This window comes from Crassostrea angulata, chromosome 3 (genome assembly GCF_025612915.1).
Source record: "Crassostrea angulata isolate pt1a10 chromosome 3, ASM2561291v2, whole genome shotgun sequence".
In the NCBI taxonomy this organism is placed as follows: Eukaryota; Metazoa; Mollusca; class Bivalvia; order Ostreida; family Ostreidae; genus Magallana; species Magallana angulata.
The window spans coordinates 778,511-798,446 of NC_069113.1; the positions used below are offsets into that span (position 1 = coordinate 778,511).

At 32.7% G+C, this 19,936-nt stretch overlaps 2 protein-coding genes across 2 annotated transcripts; one reads left to right on the forward strand and one right to left on the reverse strand.

Annotated features, from left to right (window-relative positions):
* Nucleotides 1-1,970: 1,970 nt before the first annotated feature.
* Nucleotides 1,971-10,816, reverse strand: LOC128176745 (eukaryotic translation initiation factor 3 subunit J-A-like). The gene is made up of 9 exons (XM_052843260.1): nt 10,738-10,816; nt 10,574-10,653; nt 7,152-7,200; nt 6,249-6,337; nt 5,797-5,911; nt 3,927-4,024; nt 3,081-3,138; nt 2,723-2,796; nt 1,971-2,356 (listed from the first exon to the last, which is right to left on the reverse strand). The coding sequence occupies exons 1-9, from the start codon at nt 10,751-10,753 to the stop codon at nt 2,228-2,230; spliced, it is 708 nt and encodes a 235-aa protein (XP_052699220.1). The 5' UTR covers nt 10,754-10,816; the 3' UTR covers nt 1,971-2,227.
* A 205-nt stretch (nt 10,817-11,021) lies between these two features.
* On the forward strand, nt 11,022-18,715 carry LOC128176744 (protein FAM221B-like). Its single transcript, XM_052843259.1, has 7 exons — nt 11,022-11,304; nt 12,670-12,829; nt 13,064-13,204; nt 14,742-14,852; nt 15,058-15,258; nt 15,547-15,666; nt 16,556-18,715. The coding sequence occupies exons 1-7, from the start codon at nt 11,263-11,265 to the stop codon at nt 16,753-16,755; spliced, it is 975 nt and encodes a 324-aa protein (XP_052699219.1). The 5' UTR covers nt 11,022-11,262; the 3' UTR covers nt 16,756-18,715.
* Nucleotides 18,716-19,936: the final 1,221 nt, after the last annotated feature.

Here is a 19,936-nt window from a genome sequence, read left to right on the forward strand (position 1 = left end):
AATAGTGGCCAAACAATAAGTATGAAAAGCGTCAGTCAGCATTCGACCTAGCGGAAGGTTGTATATGCTGACAAGGCCGTTGTATCGACCATATAACTTACGAAAAGATGACTTCAAACGAGATTATTAATTCAATCGAGATTGCTGATAATCTTGTTCAAACAACTTGCGTGTCAGTAGCTTGCCTCTTTTTAGAAATTGATCATACGTTGAGAATGCCCTTACGTTTGGAATCAAGTAAGAGACAAAAACTCCATGCTGGTGATGAAGGTATATTGCTACATAAGTAACCAAAGTTGACGATAGAAAAATTGAAGTCATCACGTTTATCACGTTTTGGGAGGGTAACTGTTGAAATTGACACTTCGAGACAACCATTGTCAACCAACGCAAAGCGGAGATTTACAATGGTTTTCGAGGGGGTGTCAATTTCAACAGTTACCCTCCCAAACAAGTACTATTTATTTTATTATACTGAGTGTCTCAATTTTAAAGAAAATTTTACTGCTTTTATATAGAAATGAAGTGAAATTTACGGCGAACCGTACGCGCATAACTTTCGCGCATGTAATAATTCGTTGTGTTACCCGTTGCCAAGTGTGTTGCTAACGCTGAGGGTAATAGAACGAATTACTAATCCAATCAGATTCCAGTATTTAACATGAAAATATAATAAATCTAAATCTGAAACAGATGATTCAGACTTTCCTTCTCTTTTTTCTAATATTATTACTTTCTCTTTCTCAATGCCAACTTCTCATTGCGAGTGAAATAGTCTCATTGGTACGTTAAAAAGCAAACAAACATTTTAAACTCATTTTAAAATCAGAATACCGTAATATTTGGCCATGCAGTTAGACTTGCAATTGTCATGATTACAACTTGCACACTTTACTCAAGTCGGAAAAATTACCATTTCTCAGGCTTTGAAGTAGATTTTAAAAAGTAAAGAAATATGTTATTCCTTCGTTTAATCATGAAATCATGAGTACTTTTTACTTCCATATCATACAATAATCAATCTGGTATCCCTTTGTCTAGGTAAATAAACTTATTTGTTGCGAAATACACTGATTGTATACGGCGCAAATAGAAGAATCAAAGCAATGAAAGGGGGGGGGGGGACACTTTGGTCATAGGTATCTTGTTATTTATTAGAGAGAAAAAAAAGAAAATTAGAATGTGAAAAAAATAAAAATATAAAATGATGAAGTATTTGCTTTTGATTAAATTAAGATATTTAACATCGCGTCGCATATCATTTGGTAAATCTTCACAGCGTCGTCTTACATCTACCAAGAAATCTGGAAGAGAATGATCGTCCATTGATACAGAAGACTACGGAGATACAATTTGGGAATTTGCGGCAGTTGTTAATATGCGAGGAGTCTCTCTGACCTCGAAAACATCTACATTCAGTATGCCCATGCCGCAAGATGATGAAAACGTTGAAAGAAAATTTTTGGTGAGTTTTTTTTTCAGCAATTTGCCAATCTTTGACAGCCTGTGCAATTTTAAACCCTAGTGCAACATAGAATTTTAAACATTTTTCTTTATATCTCCCATTGCAAAATTTGACCCCCCCCCCCCCCCCCCCCCCCCCGTTGGGCCCCGTCCAACCCCCGGGGATCATGATTGGAACAAAGTTAAATCTACCATAACTAAGTTACTGGTTTTGGATAAGATGATTTCAAAAAGATACCAACAAATTTTCAATAATTCTCCATTATCTCCCTTTGAAAGAGGGTGTGTCCCTTCATTTTGACAAACTTGAATCCCCTTCACCTAAGGATGCTTTGTGCAAATTTTGTTTAAAATCAGCCCAGTGGTTCTGAAAAAGAAGTCGAAAACGTTAAAAGTTTACTGACATAGGGACAGACAGACGGACGCCAGACAAAAAATGATTAGAATAGCTCACAAGCTTTCAGCACAGGTGAGCTAAAAAAGAAAACTTCCATGACAACCAAGTGTAAGATTATAACTATAATGTGAATTTATTAATTTCATTGAATGAAAGATAATCAACAATGTTCTGCATCTAAAAATATGATGTAATTCCTTCAGTAAATTGAAGAATCCTTGAACTTCAATAAATAGAATTTTGTACACAACTTCTCAGAGGCTCAATCACATGGTATCCCCTCGGCCAATCAGAAACAGCCAATTTTCATGCACTGATAGAGCAATTTGCACAATAAGCCACTTAATACATGGTAATCACAAGAGGTTATATAAAGTCGTCGTCGAAAAAGTCGTCATAACCGCCTGTAGAGGCTGCAGCAAGGTCACCAAAATCATTGTCACGCTCCGCTTTTATCACAATCTTCTTCTTGTTTTTCTTCTTTTTGTCCTGCTCCTAAAGCAGAAAAAATTTGATATTTTTGACATTAATAAATACCAGTCTCTATAAACAAGATCTTATGTGCTTCTGTTTCATTTCCCTTTTTCATGCGTCAATATTTTGCCTTTAACATTAAAATGTTCCAAACAAATATAACTGGAATCCAACACAGAATTGTACCATGTCATTGCTCAAGCTTACAAGTGTCCACCTGGTAGATGAATATCCTACATACCGGTAAGTAAAAAATGTGTGTGCAGGTATTTTACAGAAGATAAAGTAAGTCTATTTTTTCCGAGGCGTTAGCCTTGTCCTGTCCTCAACTTAATTGGCAGCATCCTTTAAAATTTTTAAAACACTCACTAACAATAATTAGCATACCTTTTGTTGTCTCTGTTTTTCGTGAAATACAGTGTTGAGTGTTGCACCAAGCTTTTTAACATCCTCCCCTTCTACTGCAATTAATAATTGAAAGTCTTACTACCCAGGAATCATTCTATTTGTGGGGGCTCATTTTCATGGATTTCATAAGTTTTCCTTACCTACCTATTATCATCTCTAACAAATTGTAAAACAGTCATTATTACATATACTTAAATCCAAATTGAACATCCCAACAAACCTTAAGAAATTTAAAAATCCACAAAAATTGGCCCTCACAAGATTTAAGGATATTACAGAAATAATCACTGCTTTCCTCATTTGGCAAAAAATCACTTTCTAGATGTTGCATACTTACATGAAACCACTAAATCTGTGAATAACTTTTCTAAAAATGGAACATAATTTTTGGATTTCTGAAACAGATCAAAGACATATTTTTTATTGTTATACTTTCATGTTAAATACTGAAATCTGATTGGTTAAGACGCAGTTAATAATATTTACTATTACCCTCAGCGTTAGCAACGCACTTGGCAACGGGTAACATTAAAAAATGTTACATGCGCGAAAATTATGCGCGTACGGTTCGCTGTAGAATTCACGTTATTCCTATATAAAAGCAGTAAAATTTTCTTAAAAATTTTAAAAAAGACATTCAGTATAACAAAATAAATAGTGCCTGTTTGGGAGGATAACAGTTGAAATTGACACCCCTCGAAAACCATTGTCAACCTCCGCTTCGCGTCGGTTGACAATGGTTTTCTCGGGGTGTCAATTTCAACTGTTACCCTCCCAAACAGGCACTATTTATATATTATTATACTTTCATGTTAAATACTGAAAGCTAATTGGTTAAGACGCAGGTGGTAATCCGTTCTATTACCCTCATCGTTAGCTACACACTTGGCAACGGGTAACACAACAAATTGTTACATGCGTGTAAATTATGCGCGTATGATTCGCCGTAGAATTCACTTCATTTCTCTATAGAACAGTAAAATTTTCTTTAAAATTAAGACATTCAGTATAATAAAATAAATAGTGCTTGTTATGGAAGGGTAACTGTTGAAATTGACCCCCTCGAAAACCATTGTCTCGGGGTGTCAATTTCAACAGTTACCCTTCCAAACAGGCACTATTTATATAATATCAGTAACAAGTTTGAAAAATTAATGGTATGAGTCTTCTTATGGACACTTACTTCGAAAAATGAGATTTTTGTTTTTAATGCCTCCTCAAATCTGTTGTATTCTTCTTCTGTCTCAGGATACATAGCATCGATTCCAGTGGCATCAACTCCTACAAAAAATAGATCTCACTAAGTGAGGGCCTGGGTAAGCCTGGTACCATCACAAACCAACACACCACGAATTTTTTTTAATCTTTTGCACTGGGGTTTTTTTTCCCTTCAACACCGAAAATCTTGGAAGAAGGGATATGATTCAACAGTTCATTTCAATATGTCCTACTTTGTAACACATGACGAAAATAATGAGAAATAACTTGAATGAACTAGTCCAAAACCTTTGTGGTGGTTTTTTCTTTCACTTTCTCTCTACAACTCTCTTGAGTGATCTTTTTTGTTTCATAATGATAATGGACATAGCAGAGTAAACTTATTTAAATCTCCTTTCATATTGTAGCTGTATAACTCAACATTACCTGTTCTACGTATATTTACATATATATTCTATATTAATATTATATATTGTTGGCCCATCTGATATATAAACCATGTAGAATCTCGACCATGGTCCTGTTAATTGTGTGTATTATATACCTTTGAGCCACATAACTCCTTTAGTCAATAAAAAATAACTCAATTACCATTAAAAGTACCATAGCTACCAGGTATGCTGTGTATGCAGTGTTAAGCCCCTCTATCAAGGGGGCACCTATTTGTCTTATGCTTGTAGCAAATCAACACTAGGTAGAGTGTTGTATTATTCTAAATCAACATAGAAATATCTCAGGATGGTTATGGGTAAAAGAAAATGAATTTAATGATTTATTTATCCATATGAACAAAAAATAATTTTTTAGAAAGAATATTGCATCATAATGTATTATCTAATCTGCTTGGGAATATAATAAAAATTCAATCTTAATAGAATTTTTCGAAAATAATAAAAAAAAATGTTGGCTTACTGCTAAGGAATATGATAAGTTTTAGCATTTCAAGAAAATTAAAGATTGAAATTATCATTATGACATTAGACATCAATTAAATGAATTCCCCTAAATATTTCTAAACATTTTGTTTTTCTTATTAAATGGCAATGATGTGGTATAAAAGTGTTTTCAGCATTGCTATTGAAACAAAATACCTGCATCAGTTTTTAATGAAGTGTAAATTTCAATAATCAATACTTGTCACAGAAATTACACCCATCAAATAATTTTTTTATGGTCATTTTGTCAGATAAAAGTCACATGAAATTTTGATTTTTAATAAATTACATGATTTTTTTCAACATCTTTTTGCAAGCTTAATAACATTGTCCAATTCTAGTTCATCTAAAAAAAAGTTGTTTCAATGACATCATTCAGTATAAAAACTAAATAACATAGATGTAGATAGTTTTGGTACATGACATTTAAATATATAAATCACTCATAAATAATGCTTCAATATAATAATTTAAAATCTGTTTTCAGTTTTTCTTTCACAGCATGCATGGTTAATTTTAAATCTGGACAAGGTAGGAAATTTTAAAACCAAACATATAATGTACAATGAACCTTTTGCAAGAGGGAATAATATATAGTTTATTCATATTAATCTATTTAAAATATCATTCATATACCTAGGTTACAGGGTTTGGTTACCAGGGTTGTATCTAAGACCCGGGAGGGGGGGAATTCCCCCGCTTAAAGTGATGTAATTACCCGGCTATTAACTGCATTTCAAACACAATCTAGCTATAAGCTAGACCTTCAGATCCCCTTCTACTTTTTTATTTCTCCCTTCTACTTCAATTTTTAGAGACAACCCTGGGTTACAGATTGTACATTTAAAAGGAGTGGCTATAAAAAGGATCATTTAGTCTATTTTTAAGTCATCAAATTACCGAAAGCTTCCTTAGCCAGCTTTAGATCAGCCTCTTTTTGAATTTTTTCTCTGCGTAATTTTTCTGTGAGTTCCTCTTCCGCTGACAATGGTGTATTTTGCTTCTTCTCTTCCTCCTTGAAAATAAACGATAGAATTTCAAATAAGCATCATGGTTTATTTTCCCTAAATTTGCCATCATACATGGAGGGTCTCTATTGTTATTCTTATATTGTACTATCAATTATAAATAGGAAAGTGGTCAATTTAAGGTGGCTCTATACACCCATAGTTTATTCCAATTTTCAATAGTATCAGTACCGGAAGTGCATGCTTCCAGATTTACTTTTTTGCGTACTGCGTCATCAAAAAGTGGTGTATAGAGCTACTTTAATTAGACCTTGGAGGAAGTGAAAAAAATTACCAGGAATGACATAAAGATCTGATGACAAATCTTCACCAAAAAGTACCTACTTCTTTTGCCAATTTTGCAGCTTCTTTCTCGGCTATTCTCTCTGCTAATGGTTTCTTTTTCTTTCTTTGGAAGGGTTTGGAATCTGAATCTGCAAAAATACCCCAAAAAACCTATTAATATTGAAACAGTATTAATGACTACATAATTACACTGTCATAATAATATATTTGCTTCACACAATGTTTCTGAAAATGTTCACATTGGATTGTTTTGATCAGTTCAAGACACAATATCTACTAATGTTCCTTGATAAATTGTCAAGAGATTTGCAACTGATCTGCATTGAAAAATAATGTTTTATTGACATGTAAGGGTTCGTTTTCAACCAATTATCAGACTTATTCCCAATGACAAGACAGCAACAGATTTTCCCTATTTCATGATAAAAAATTCTCAAATGCATTAATAATTTACAATTTGTCCAAAATGTTAGCTTTTTGGACTGAAAATCAGCCCTAATTGGTTAAAGTGGACCAGCATCCTCAATAAATGGTCAAGTAATGATGAAGCCACTGATTATCATCTCAATTAAAAGGTTTTCACAACTGAACTTATCCCTTTTGGGGAATAACAACTAGTAACAAGCCTAAGCCGCTAAGCCGAATCATTTTGGGGCCGGTTTATGAATAGCCATTATGAGCTATGCACAGAATTTTTTGCTATACAGATTTTAGATTACTTAAGCAACATTATTTGAAATTTATTTCTTTAATAGTAGCCCCGAAAATCCTAAAATGTTCTAACTTCCTGACATAAATTTGGTAATATTTCTGTTAGATGTTTCTGGTGTAGTCAATGAATAATCCTTTACTGAACTTTTCAGCTCACAAAGATAAAAATTCGGTTTTACAGCAGTGAGGGGGGATTGGTTTTCTGCTAATCATCTGCCAATCAAATCTTACCTGATTTATCATCTTTCTTCTCCTCTTCATCGTCATCTTCCCAGCTTTCCTGTAATAGAGCAATAATCATACTACAATGAGAAAATATGTCACATTTGATTACTAGTATGTCAAGTAAATATCTGTTAAGTGATCATTTGTTTATTCTTCATAAACAAGTGTTCGTTCTTTGACTTAAAATTCCTTATAAAGGTCATCATTTTTTATATAAATATACAAATCAACACGAGATAAAAATGTAAAAAAGAGCGACCTCTTCTAGAAAGAAAATCATAATCTGTCAGGTTATTGTTTGATGAATATGAGCTATTAATAGGTACAAAGATATCATTTTGTTTTTGTTGGTTTTGATTCCACTGGCCCTAATTAAGACCTCTTCCTATTGGAAGCCATCGCACACTTAATGATTTAAACCTTTGGTCTGTCAAAACAACTCACGATTATAATTAATGTAGCTGTCGGCATTGTTTACGTAAATCCAAACTCAGCTTGGGTTCGTATCTGGAGTCAAACGAGCACATAATTTCAATAAAATCAGGTGATAAGCGTGACACCCTGGCTTACAAAAAATAATCGAGTGAAGGGTAAAAAAATTGGGTGTGACCTGACAAAATCGGGTCAGGTGGCAAGTATGATTGACATATCATCTCTATCTGCCAAGAATAATTGACAAGGTCACAACAACGAATAGGGATTTTTTAATGGAGATTCCGACTTCTTTTTTCATTCTGAAATTCTCAGGACTCCTTGCATTGATTTTTAACATTAATAGTAGTATCAGGGTGCTTTCAGGTAGCTTGCATAACAAAATCTCTGTAGACTTTTCATTTTTAACTTGGTTCTACAACATGACAAGATGTAGGGTGCATTTCAAAGAAGAAATTTTTAGATTTCTTCATACGATTGAATGTAAGTTGTCCATTATTTAAACCCTGAGGTATTCATGGATATCAGTGATTAAGCAAAACATGGTGAGAAGATTTCCAGGGACAGGTATTGTCTTTATTTTCAAATATGGTACATGACGTCTTGGTAAAACCGTTACAAAAATGATTTAATTCATTTCCATTTGTTTAGACCTTGATCAATTCTTTGGTTATGGACAAAACCTTCATGGCCAATTTCTTAAAATTTGTAAACCATGAATGTTCTGACACAAATGCAAGGTAATACAATTTTGATCACTTTAAATTTATGAAACACTGTAAACATTGTGTATACTGGAATTCACATAACATTAAAGAACATATCGCATGTTTTTCAATTCTCTGAATTTTTTAAATCAAATCATTCTATACTTATTAAAAATTACCGTAAGTTTATTATTGTTTTCATAAAATAATCTGGCGAATTCAATGAAATTCAAATGTCGCGATATGCATATTTTCTCTCTCGATCTACCCGCCATGATGTGTGACGCTATATGCGACCTCTTTGTAATTGGATTAGATTTAAACAACAATTAAACTAATTATCACCTATTAAATTGCCGATAACAGGACATGATGGTGTTTTGTGCCTCCTGCGGGTGTTCTAGCCGTCAAAAATGTGGATTTAGAGTGTTGTTTTTTTAAAGTTTCCCTTACGAAAGTATGCGGAAATCTTGCTACAAATAGGGGTCTATCTGTCGATGAGAGGATTTATAAATAAACATTCAATACGTATAATATTACTTATATGGTGTATTTTTGCAATTATAATTTCATAAATAAGTCATATTTATTTTTCAAAGAGAAGAAGCACGGGGGTATGTGTACAAAACGCAAGTTCATCAGAGAAAAAATATAACGAGAAGACGCCATTTTGGATACCGCTTCGCTTCATTAGCTGTTTTCTTATTGTTATACGTTCATGTATGCGTTGGTTTTGAATAAATGATTTCTTCATTCATAGCTCACCTCTGCAGAAATCATAATTTAAGTATGGTAGGTGAGATTTCTGAGTTTTATTTTTTTTGTGGGAGAAGTCAAGGACTGAATTGTCGATACTGAGTGTTTACGCAAGTTAGACAAAGTTTGTTGATATACATTTATACGTAAATGGTTTAAAAAATACAGAGTATGGATCTTACAGAAAAAACAATAATTAAGGAGAACGTTCTTGCCTGCTTTTATATATATATTTATGCATTGTAATATGAAGTAAACAACCTTAGAAAGTTGTGACCAGTTACGGCCAAAGAAACAAACTTCTTGTGCACCACAGTTTTACAATAATGAACATTCTGAGTCGTAATGAACGCCAAAAAGCACAACTGTTGTAGATTTTAATATAATAAACACCTTTAACCAATTCATTTGAGCTAAAATCCTTACTAAGTTGTGTTTACAATGTTTACATGTAGATCAATTTGATCGTTTTTGTCGACTTCTTCGTCGCTTCTTCGGCTATATCATCGTTTTTTATCCGTAATGGTGGCTCAAACATGTACGAATGAATAATAAGATTCTTTTAATTTAGTCATCATGTAAAAAAAAAACAACTTACATGTGAATAAATGTCAAAGATTTAAAGAAGATAATGCTTATCCTACAATTTGTTTACAATCAGCTGTTCGAAGAAAGTGGCATGTGACATCACTGTACCACGTGACACGCTATCTAATTAACGAGTTTTTAAACGATCGGGGCTATAATTTAAATTGATATAATGGCTAAGTAATTATTAGATACACAAGGAAGCCAAAAAATGTAAAATGTCCCATACTTAAGAAACATGCGATATGTCCTTTAAGTGACTCTCTCAGAGAAAGACCGCAAGAGAGAGAGACTGCAAGAGAGAGAGAGAGAAAGATCTTGTGTGTGAATTATAATACTTAATAGTTAAATTTAAGTTTAATCACTGGACTTAATAATTTTGCTTTAACTGGGTTTCTGTAGTCGGTCACTTGAGTGGGACTTCTTTCAGGACTCCTGATTTCAAACGTGTTATGCCCGTCAATCAGTTTGAGTATAACAGATCAAGCTATGCGTCGTGTGTTACTTAGCTCTTAGAAAATTATCGAATGTAAAAAATTCCAACTTTATGTTTTCTTAAATCCAAATTTAAGAGTGTTCCTATTTGAAATTATTCAACATAATTCCCTTTTACACGTTGTTATAATAATCAGAATTCCTCTAAACTCTAGCTTTACCAAAGATAACTGTCTGTCGCAACTCATTCAATACTGTATGCTGTACAACTAAACCACAATAAAGTGCAATTACAAAATGCACACGAATTCAAAGTTTAATTCAACAGCTGTTTTCTAATTTGACACATGTTGTACACTTCTTTCGTCAAATGACATAAATTTCAGTCAAATTAAATTCGTACAAAATTATTTTCATTCAATATTCTGCGTCATTTCATTGTCAGATCCATCGAATAACTAAATTTATGTCGCAGATTTCCTCCTTATTCATCAGACGATCAGTGCATACCTTTACATCGTCCTCGTCCTCTCCTTCCCATCGATCCGATGGTTTGTTCTTAAAATCCTCAGGTTCGAAGTCTTCTGCGTCTACAAACAAAAAGAAAATATTTAAATTGTCTAAAAACATCTAAAAACACGATCATAATTTTCATAAAATCGCCACATGAGTACCCCATGCGTCCGACATTTTGGATGGTTATGAATCTCGCTCAAACGAGAATATAATTAACTAATATTTTTCATTTTATGATAAATTCATTTTGATTCGTTTATTTTAAAACTTAGAGATTCGTTCACTTTTAATTAGGCCTAGTCCCACTTTTCCAAAAAAAATTTTTTTTTTCTTTTGGATTTTTTTTTTTTTTGGCTAGCATGGTCAGACTAAACTATTCCGAAATAGAGATCTAATTTTCAAGCTATTCCGAGAAACAATTATTAAATCTCATTCTACAATTGGTCAATTGACAATGTGAAAAACAAGATATTTTACCGATATTATAAACATTTCTAAAGAAGAAATAGTATCCCTGAAGTTGATAAGATGTATCACCGGATATTTTCCTTCCACCAATTTATTTTCAGTTTTATTGACTCAACAACCTGTTGTTTACACATGGCTGACAGTAAAATGTCTGTGTGGTATGTTCAGTGTAACTTCACAGATTGAGATCAGAATCTAGTGAAAAAATCAGAAAGATGTCTAGCAGAAAAATGCCAACTGGAGCCAAACCTAAACAGGTAAGTACATTCTACCATCTTACGCTTTCCTGGCGTTTATTTATTTTATTTTATTTTTTAGGAATTTGATATTTTACTTGTCAGGAAAAAATAATTAAAATATCTAAATCGTTAAAAAAAGCAAGGAAAACGTCAGATATTTCGGACTACACCCTACCTAGTTTTGTTTTTATGTTATCGCAAGGAATCACTGTGGTTAAGCAGTAAAATAATTTTATTGATTGAATATTTGCTGTTTTGATTCCTGTCTGGACCCTTTAATGTCACAAATTGAGACTATACTCTAGTCTGTCCCTAGATATTTATGCAGCATATTTGGCAGATTTTTAATAAAAATACACATACCTGTGAAAAAAAATATATAATTGAAATCGATAAAGGGAAAATATTCATTGACTTATTATCATTTTCACCAAGAAAAATTCACAAGAACAAAAACAGATTGTTTACAGGGATTTATAATGGGAAATATTTACTTATTTTCTTCATTTGGAACTCACTCGTAATACCTCGCACAATTTTTTCAACGTTATCCAGGTCTGCTGCAAAAAAAAATTCCAGTATACATCACCTTTTTTAGCAGTGTATTGAAACCTGATAAGCTAAAGGGGGCATTTCAACAAAGAAATCTCGAAATTTTTCATACTTTTGAATGAACATTATTTGAATCCTGAGGTATTTATAAATATCAAGTAATCAAGCAAATTAAATGCAAATAAAGGATATCTTCGGGACAGATTATAGACGGAGATGAATGTCATAGAATTAACAATTGAATTTTTTACATGATGACTTGTATTGTTTTTCTTGACGTAGCTGACTCATCATCTTGACATACGCTATCGAATAAACCTGAGCATGAAAGCTGATCTGATAACATTTTTGAAACAATAATTAAAATGGCATAAATACAGGAACATTAGCTGCAGAACTGTAGCTCTCCGGGAAAAAAAATATTGACAGATCGGAGAGCTACAGGGCCACCCATTGAAAAAATTGTATATTTATTGGGCAGAAAAACGTGCGCTAGTTTTCGACTGATTTACCTTATTTATACGCAAATTCTGTGAAAACAATTAAATACCATTAAATTCTTCATGCAATTTACTACTGATATCGTCTGTTCACTTGCCTCAGATAGTCTTTTAAACACCATCACCAGTCCCGTAAATTCATGTGGTGCACTTTGTTTACATGTAAAAATGGCAACTCTCGATCTCGATGTTAATTCAACATACTTGATTTTCCGAGGTCGGTAGCGTGTTTCGATGAAAGTCTTGACCACATACCTGATCTTAAATGATTATTTCCAAGAATAGAAATCATTTAGATGGCATTGCGAATAATTCCTTAATGTACCTGTAGGCTGGTTCACAGACAAGAGGTTCCAGTCAAGCAGTTGTTCCCCGGGGTAGGGGTGCAGGGCGAGGCACAGGAAGGGGCGCAGGAAGTAAGGCCGTGGTTCCTATGGGAAGTCGACAGATAGCTATGACGAAGGATTCAGAGGGAATGCTTGTTCCTGAAGGTGTGCCTTCTTTATGCTAAAATTTTGTTTTAAAATTATTACAAAAATTTTATTATACATTAAACCCTTGACTGTTGTATGAACATGTATTAGTGAGAATAGAATAAAAAGTTATGGGATTCAACATTGTTTAGTAGAAATGGAAAATAATTAATTAATAACGCATTTTTGCATTCTATTAAATTCTCTGGTATAATTTGGTTTTGAGAATTGGATTATTTTTACTTTATTTAGGATATACAATGAGAAAAATTGAGCCAGCCAAGAACTATGATGTTGTGTCCTTTGCTCGAGCAATGAATGAGGACTTCGCTCCTCGTCTGAAAAAACTCTTTGATCCGGAAACAGAAGCAGCGCTGGAAGCCCAGAGAACAGGTAAATACCAGGTAACAGAGAACAGTTAACGACCAATCAACGAAAAACAGGTAACGATCAATCAACAGAGAACAGGCAACGACCAATCAACGCAGAACAGGTAACGATCAATCAACAGAGAACAGGCAACGACCAATCAACGCAGAACAGGTAACGATCAATCAACAGAGAACAGGCAACGACCAATCAACGCAGAACAGGTAACGATCAATCAACAGAGAACAGGTAACGACCAATCAACAGAGAACAGGTAACGATCAATCAACAGAGAACAGGTAACGACCAATCAACAGAGAACAGGTAACGATCAATCAACAGAGAACAGGTAACGATCAATCAACAGAGAACAGGTAACGATCAATCAACAGAGAACAGGTAACGACCAATAAACAGGTAACTACCAATCAACAGAGAACAGGTAACGACCAATAAACAGGCAACAACCAATCAACAGAGAACAGGTAACGACCAATCAACAGAGAACAGGTAACGATCAATCAACAGAGAACAGGTAACGACCAATTAACAGAGAACAGGTAACAACCAATTAACAGAGAACAGGTAACGACCAATTAACATAGAACAGGTAACAACCAATCAACAGAGAACAGGTAACGACCAATCAACAGAGAACAGGTAACGACCAATTAACATAGAACAGGTAACAACCAATTAACATAGAACAGGTAACAACCAATCAACAGAGAACAGGTAACGACCAATTAACATAGAACAGGTAACAACCAATCAACAGAGAACAGGTAACAACCAATCAACAACTGAAAAACATCCTAAATGAAAAGTTAGTCATAGACTGTCGTGTCAGACGCGTTTTTAATTGAGACTATAATCTATGCGGAAAATTTCGTAGTTTTCCATTGTATCGGGATCGGTATACGGGACATACTAAAGACCTGAAATACTAAAGACCTGAATAACATGAACTTTTATATAAATGATGTATTTGAATTTCTATGTGCTGCGTCAAATAAAATGACTTTGTGTGTGAATTTATTATATTGCCATGTGCTTTGTGGTAGAAAATTATCATGAAATGACATCCATATCATTTTTTACGCAAAAATATGAAAAAAAAACGGAAAATTTGTATGGACCTGAAAATTTGTGCTAACCTGATTTATTTTTTAATTCTTTTGAAATAACAATGATTATCTTTATAAACTGTAGTGTAGATAAGATTTATAATTCCATTTAGGTAAAAAATTATCAAACTCTATTCTTAATAATAATAGTAACATGTTAAAATTCCCAATTGGTGTGTTGAAAATATAGTACATGTAATTAAAATTAAAATCTACATTTAAAATTAGTACAACCAACTCGTTATTTTCTTTGTGGTGTGTTTTTATGTAAACAACCAATGATGATTCATACAACAATTATATTTTTGCGGCCCATTTGACGCTTGCATCAATATTATTTCTTGTTCTTAATGAATTAAATACTACTATATTTGCAAGTCTCTTGGTATATTGAGCGAACTGGTTATAAAGCAGGGTGTACTGTTATTTTACAGGCATTTACATCGGGTGGAGATGTCCAGAGTTCAAGCATGACTGTCAGCGAGTCAACAAAATGTCTAAGTGTTTTTGTGGACACTTGCTGGGGGAACATGATAATTACACAGGTAATTACCATTTGACAAATAGGAGGAAAATAAAACAATATACTTATTTGATGATTGTATAATTTACTCTTTGGTAAGTAATATCCCTAGAAGCAGCATACAGTCATAGAGTTAAGAGTCTGCTGTATCTTTCTTTAATCAAAATGAATGTACAATTTATTTCAAATCCAGGATGCAATATTGAGTCAATCTGATTCTGTTACAGGTAAGAGTATCCGCGTTCCATGTAAGCAGGGAGGCTGTAAGTGTAAAGCCTTCGCCTGGATTCCCTCCAGACCGGAGGATGTCGGGGAGTTTTGGTTCCAGAGGAGGCGGGATTTTGATCCCAGCACCTGGCGAGCTAAGTGTCGCTGTAAACACACCCACGAGGAGCACGACCCCGTGATGAGGCGATGCAAGACCAGAGGTTAGACAGCTGGGTTTTGATTTAGATATACTTCCAAAATTGACATTATCAGAATTGCATCAATTTTCAAAGTGGAGGCACAAGGGGCCAACTGGCTATTATACTATTTCGGCTGTAGATAAATATGAAAAAATTACATAAAATAATTATTCATTTCATTTGTTGCTACAAGCTAGAATAAAGATAATATTTATTTACTGGCTTCGATTATCTCTTGTCTGCTATGAGCTTGTATAAATAATTTATTTATTTAATTACTATCTCCAACTATCTCTCGTCTGTGTGCAGGATGTGGATGCGGATTGTTTGACTCTAACTTCCTGTGCGCAGCATGTGATAAACACTGGGAGCAACACGAGACGTTCTTTGAAACGGAGGACGAAAGAAGACAAAATGGTCTCCCTGTTGGTATGTTAATGAACTCATTATATATTATATATATATGTCGGTTTGTTGTACTGATTATATATTAAATATATTATTTACATTTTCCAGTGTCTTTGCCTGTGATAACACTACGTATCGATTTTGTACTATATAACCCATAATACAAATGACGCCAAATTGAGGCGCCAGCGGGGTTTGCTTATTTATATTTAAATATTTAATCATACGATGGCTTAAAATTATATAAATATAAGTAATAAGGAATCATTCTTTGAATATTATTAGGTGATAATTTTGGTCGTGCGTGATCAAATCTATCATGTAGCGCTTCGGGCTTTATTGGATTTGATAACGCCCCGACCAAAATTATTACCTCATAATACTCAAAGAATGATTCCTTATTCCTTATATATGTCTGTATGTTGAACTGATTATATATTTGATTTCAGAGATATTTTTCAAGTTTATATATTAAGAACATTCAATTGAAAATGGTTGAGCAGCATATGCATTATGCTTATAATACATGTATTTATGTTCCTGGCCTGTTAGTATGTTGACTTGATTATACCCAGTAATTGTATATACTACATTGAAAAGGATTGAACTGCAGGCAATATGTCTATATATGTTTGTAATTGTATCAGTCATGCTTGTTATTTGTGATGCCTGAAAGGGCCTTAATTTGGAAATAGATTCTATCTGTCTATACCTTTTCACTCCTGTCATATATTTTATTGTATGTCTATTAAAAAAGTCATCACTTAACTCTGTGCAAAACTGATAAAGGTTCAATCTTGAAATACAAAATCTTTAATTTAGTGAGCGACGTCAGTTGATATCACCTTTGTATTTAATTTTATACCTTGATAAATGACTTAATATTAATAATTTACTTTGATGTTTTTAGGAGAAATGTACATACCGTTCGCGGAGATGCCAAATTTACGTAACATCGCCCTGACCGGTGACGAGTACGATGACACTGCTTACCTGGCTCTCACCCAGGGGGAGGGCTCCATCCCACAGTCTAACAGACCCGTGGGTAATGAGGCTCCAGTCAACTTTGGCGGTGGACCCAAAAGTGGGTTCAAACCAGTGTACGACTGAAAAAACCCATCCCAGCAGAATCTATTTATTGACATCTTTGTTTATTTTGTTCAAGTTGTTTGAAAAGCAGACACAGTGTGGTTGGTTGAACTGTTTACATTAGTTCAAATTTATGTTTTTTTATATACGTGTCCATTTATACATTATTGATGATGTTATGATGAAAGTGCATTTTTGCTGATTCTGACAGACGAAGATTGCATGTAGTTGTGATAATATAATTATTTTAAGAAGAATGATTTTTTCACATAAATTGTTATGTTTTCAAATTTTATCTTAGTTGCACACAATGATATTGTTTTACTGTTCATTAGTTACTAGTATTTTACTACATCGGGTGGCATTTAAAGTGGCCCATGGTTTACTGTAAACAACTATTATTCATGACGACTTTAAATTATTTTTGCGATTTACCTGAGATGAACTGGTTCGCGGAGACTATTTTTCGTGGCCAAGTCCCATCCACACCTGTTTTGATATTACAACTATACGGCAAAAACTGGTATGTGACAAGAAATATTCGCAACAATGAGGCTCCCGAAATTTCTTGTACACGAATAAAAGTTGGTTTGCAGTAATTGCAGTGACTATTCTTTAAAACTATATAATTTCCTGCAAACTTTAAAGTTAAAATGTTTTGAAATTTACTCTACTACATATAATAGACTGTAACTTGACAAATCACTCTTAAAAATTTAAGGTAGATCTGATGAATCATTTTGTGATAAAATGTGATGAAACTTGATCTCTTTATGGAAAAACCTGTCATTTTGATTGTTTACAATCAGTTAAATATTAAGGAGAAAAAATACAGACTACAAACAAGAATTGCCAACCAAACACCCGTCAAATTGATGCTCTTGTGCATGCTTGATATGGATAGTCCTACTGAGGTTTCATTAACTATCTATATTGTTGTTTTGTTTTTTTATGTTTTTATTTACTTAGATGCATATGAGGTATGCATTGTTATTCAGTTAGTATTTTTAAATTGGTGCTTATTTGGTACATTTCCCAACTTTTTGTTTTAAAAGTATTTTAATGATAGATTACTACATTTTGTATTTATTAGTGTTTGCTCAATTTTGCTTTTAAATGTGCAAAATGATTTTGTTTTTCTTTGATCCTTTATCTGCACATGCAATATATATGTATATGCTGTTCAAAGTCTTTACTTTAATGATATTCAGATTAAAAATTCCGCTCATTTGAACATTTAATTATCTTATCTAATTAAGAGTACATCCTCCATGTAAGAAAACTTTTATATAAAACGCTAGTTGTAATGAAAAATTTAATAATTGCTATACAAGGTAAATATTTTTTAAAAGTTGTATATTTCATATTTATCATATTTTTTACTTTTTTTTATTAAATTATTTGTTTTACTGAATTACATTGTACAATATGTATATCAAACTCCATTTCATATTATGAATGAATATATACAATTGCACTTTTCAAGTTACAGCCTTCATTGTATTAAAATAAAATGTAAAAAATATATATTTGGAATCTTATATATGTGAAAGTGTAGTAATTAATTGCATTTTTTTATGTGTATATTATTTATTTATACATATTATAATTTAAGTTAAAGTTAATTCTTAATTATTATAGATAGCTTAATCACCTTATAGTTACCGGTGTAGCAATAAAGTCGGGATATATTTTTTTTCAAATTGATCATATAGAGATTAGATATAATTATCTTTCAAATGAGTAGTACTGTATGAGCTCTAGGTCATATATATGAGGTTCCTGCATGGATATATCAGCTTTACATTGATACTCAAAATAAAGCCCAATTAACATACATATTATGAGCTGACTTATTGTTTAAAAATCATTAATAATCTAAATTAATTAGAGGTAACATATACAACATAATTGAACATATACAGCTAGCTGATTAATTGTAATTATAGAGGTCAGACTCATATAAATATTAACAATATTAAATGAATTCTTATAAGATTGTCTTAATTTATCTAAAACTTGTGTTTTTTCTACTATGGTAAATAAAATATGTGAGTATCAAGTGTGTATCTATCAAAGTAAAAATATCTTCTCTTAATTAGATAGATCATATCAAAGCCCATTGAGCCCATTTTCGAAGGTAATTTAACAAAATATTTTTTTTCGCGAATAAACATGAAACTTTCGCGAGGAAACGTGTTACTTTGCGAATAAACGAGAACATTTCACGAATAAACGCATTAGTTTCGCGAATAAATGCAAAACATTCATATAAATATTGTCATTTCATACAAGAACCCTTATGAAGAACAATGATTGAAAACAAACAGATTTTAGTTTTAAATGAATACTTATTATTCATCATTATTATTTTATTCTATTTAAACAAAATTATCTTGCTTATATATAGATATAAATAAATCTGATAAAACTTATAAAACTGTTAGATGTTTCAAAAAGATTAGGAGGTAGAGCATCATTTTTCATTTGTACGCCGACCCTGTGTTCGGACAGGTATTCATTAATAATCTTTTTTTCTAAAATTAATATAAATTCAAACGTGTATGTAAAAGATTATTTTGTTTTATTTAAAACTAAAATGTGTTTCCAGTCATTGAATGAAATGACAATATTTATAATTAATGTTTCGCGTTTATTCGCGTTCATTCGCGAAACTAACGCGTTTATTCGCGAAGCTAACGCGTTATATTGCGTAAGTAACGCTTTTATTCGCAAATGTTGGGCGTTATATCGCGAAAGTAACGCGTTTATTTGCAAAAATTTCGCGTTTATTAGCGATTTTTTTTTACCTTCGAAAATGGGCTTTCGTCAGTACGATCACACATCCATTATAATCACTTGATAACATCTAATTCTTTGGCATTTAAATTATATCAGGGAACGATCAATTCCAATTCCTGGACTAAGAAAATTTATGGCATCCTAGACAATTTGGGATTCTCAAACATTAGTAATTATAAAAGCACAATCCAACACTTTTTACCAAACATAAAGCAAAGAATCATTGACCAATGTATCCAAGAGCAATCATCAAAAAATTTTAGTTCAGTAAAACTTTCATTTTTTCAAAAATTATATATGAGAAAAAGAAGTCCTTATGTTGATATACACAGGAAAAGATCTGAGAGATCCTCTATTAGTAGAATAAGATTAAGTGCACATAAACTTGCAATAGAAAGTG

What these genes read in the sequence shown, in the direction of transcription:
- LOC128176744 (XM_052843259.1), top strand. Translation starts at nt 11,263, where the DNA reads ATGTCTAGCAGAAAAATGCCAACTGGAGCCAAACCTAAACAG. An exon ending in CTGGAGCCAAACCTAAACAG is followed by an intron (nt 11,305 to 12,669) that starts GTAAGTACATTC and finishes ATGTACCTGTAG; the next exon opens with GCTGGTTCACAGACAAGAGG. An exon ending in GGGAATGCTTGTTCCTGAAG is followed by an intron (nt 12,830 to 13,063) that starts GTGTGCCTTCTT and finishes TACTTTATTTAG; the next exon opens with GATATACAATGAGAAAAATT.
- LOC128176745 (XM_052843260.1), bottom strand. An exon ending in CACAGATTTAGTGGTTTCAT is followed by an intron (nt 2,797 to 3,080) that starts GTAAGTATGCAA and finishes TATTAATTGCAG; the next exon opens with TAGAAGGGGAGGATGTTAAA. An exon ending in AAAAACAGAGACAACAAAAG is followed by an intron (nt 2,357 to 2,722) that starts GTATGCTAATTA and finishes TTTCTGCTTTAG; the next exon opens with GAGCAGGACAAAAAGAAGAA.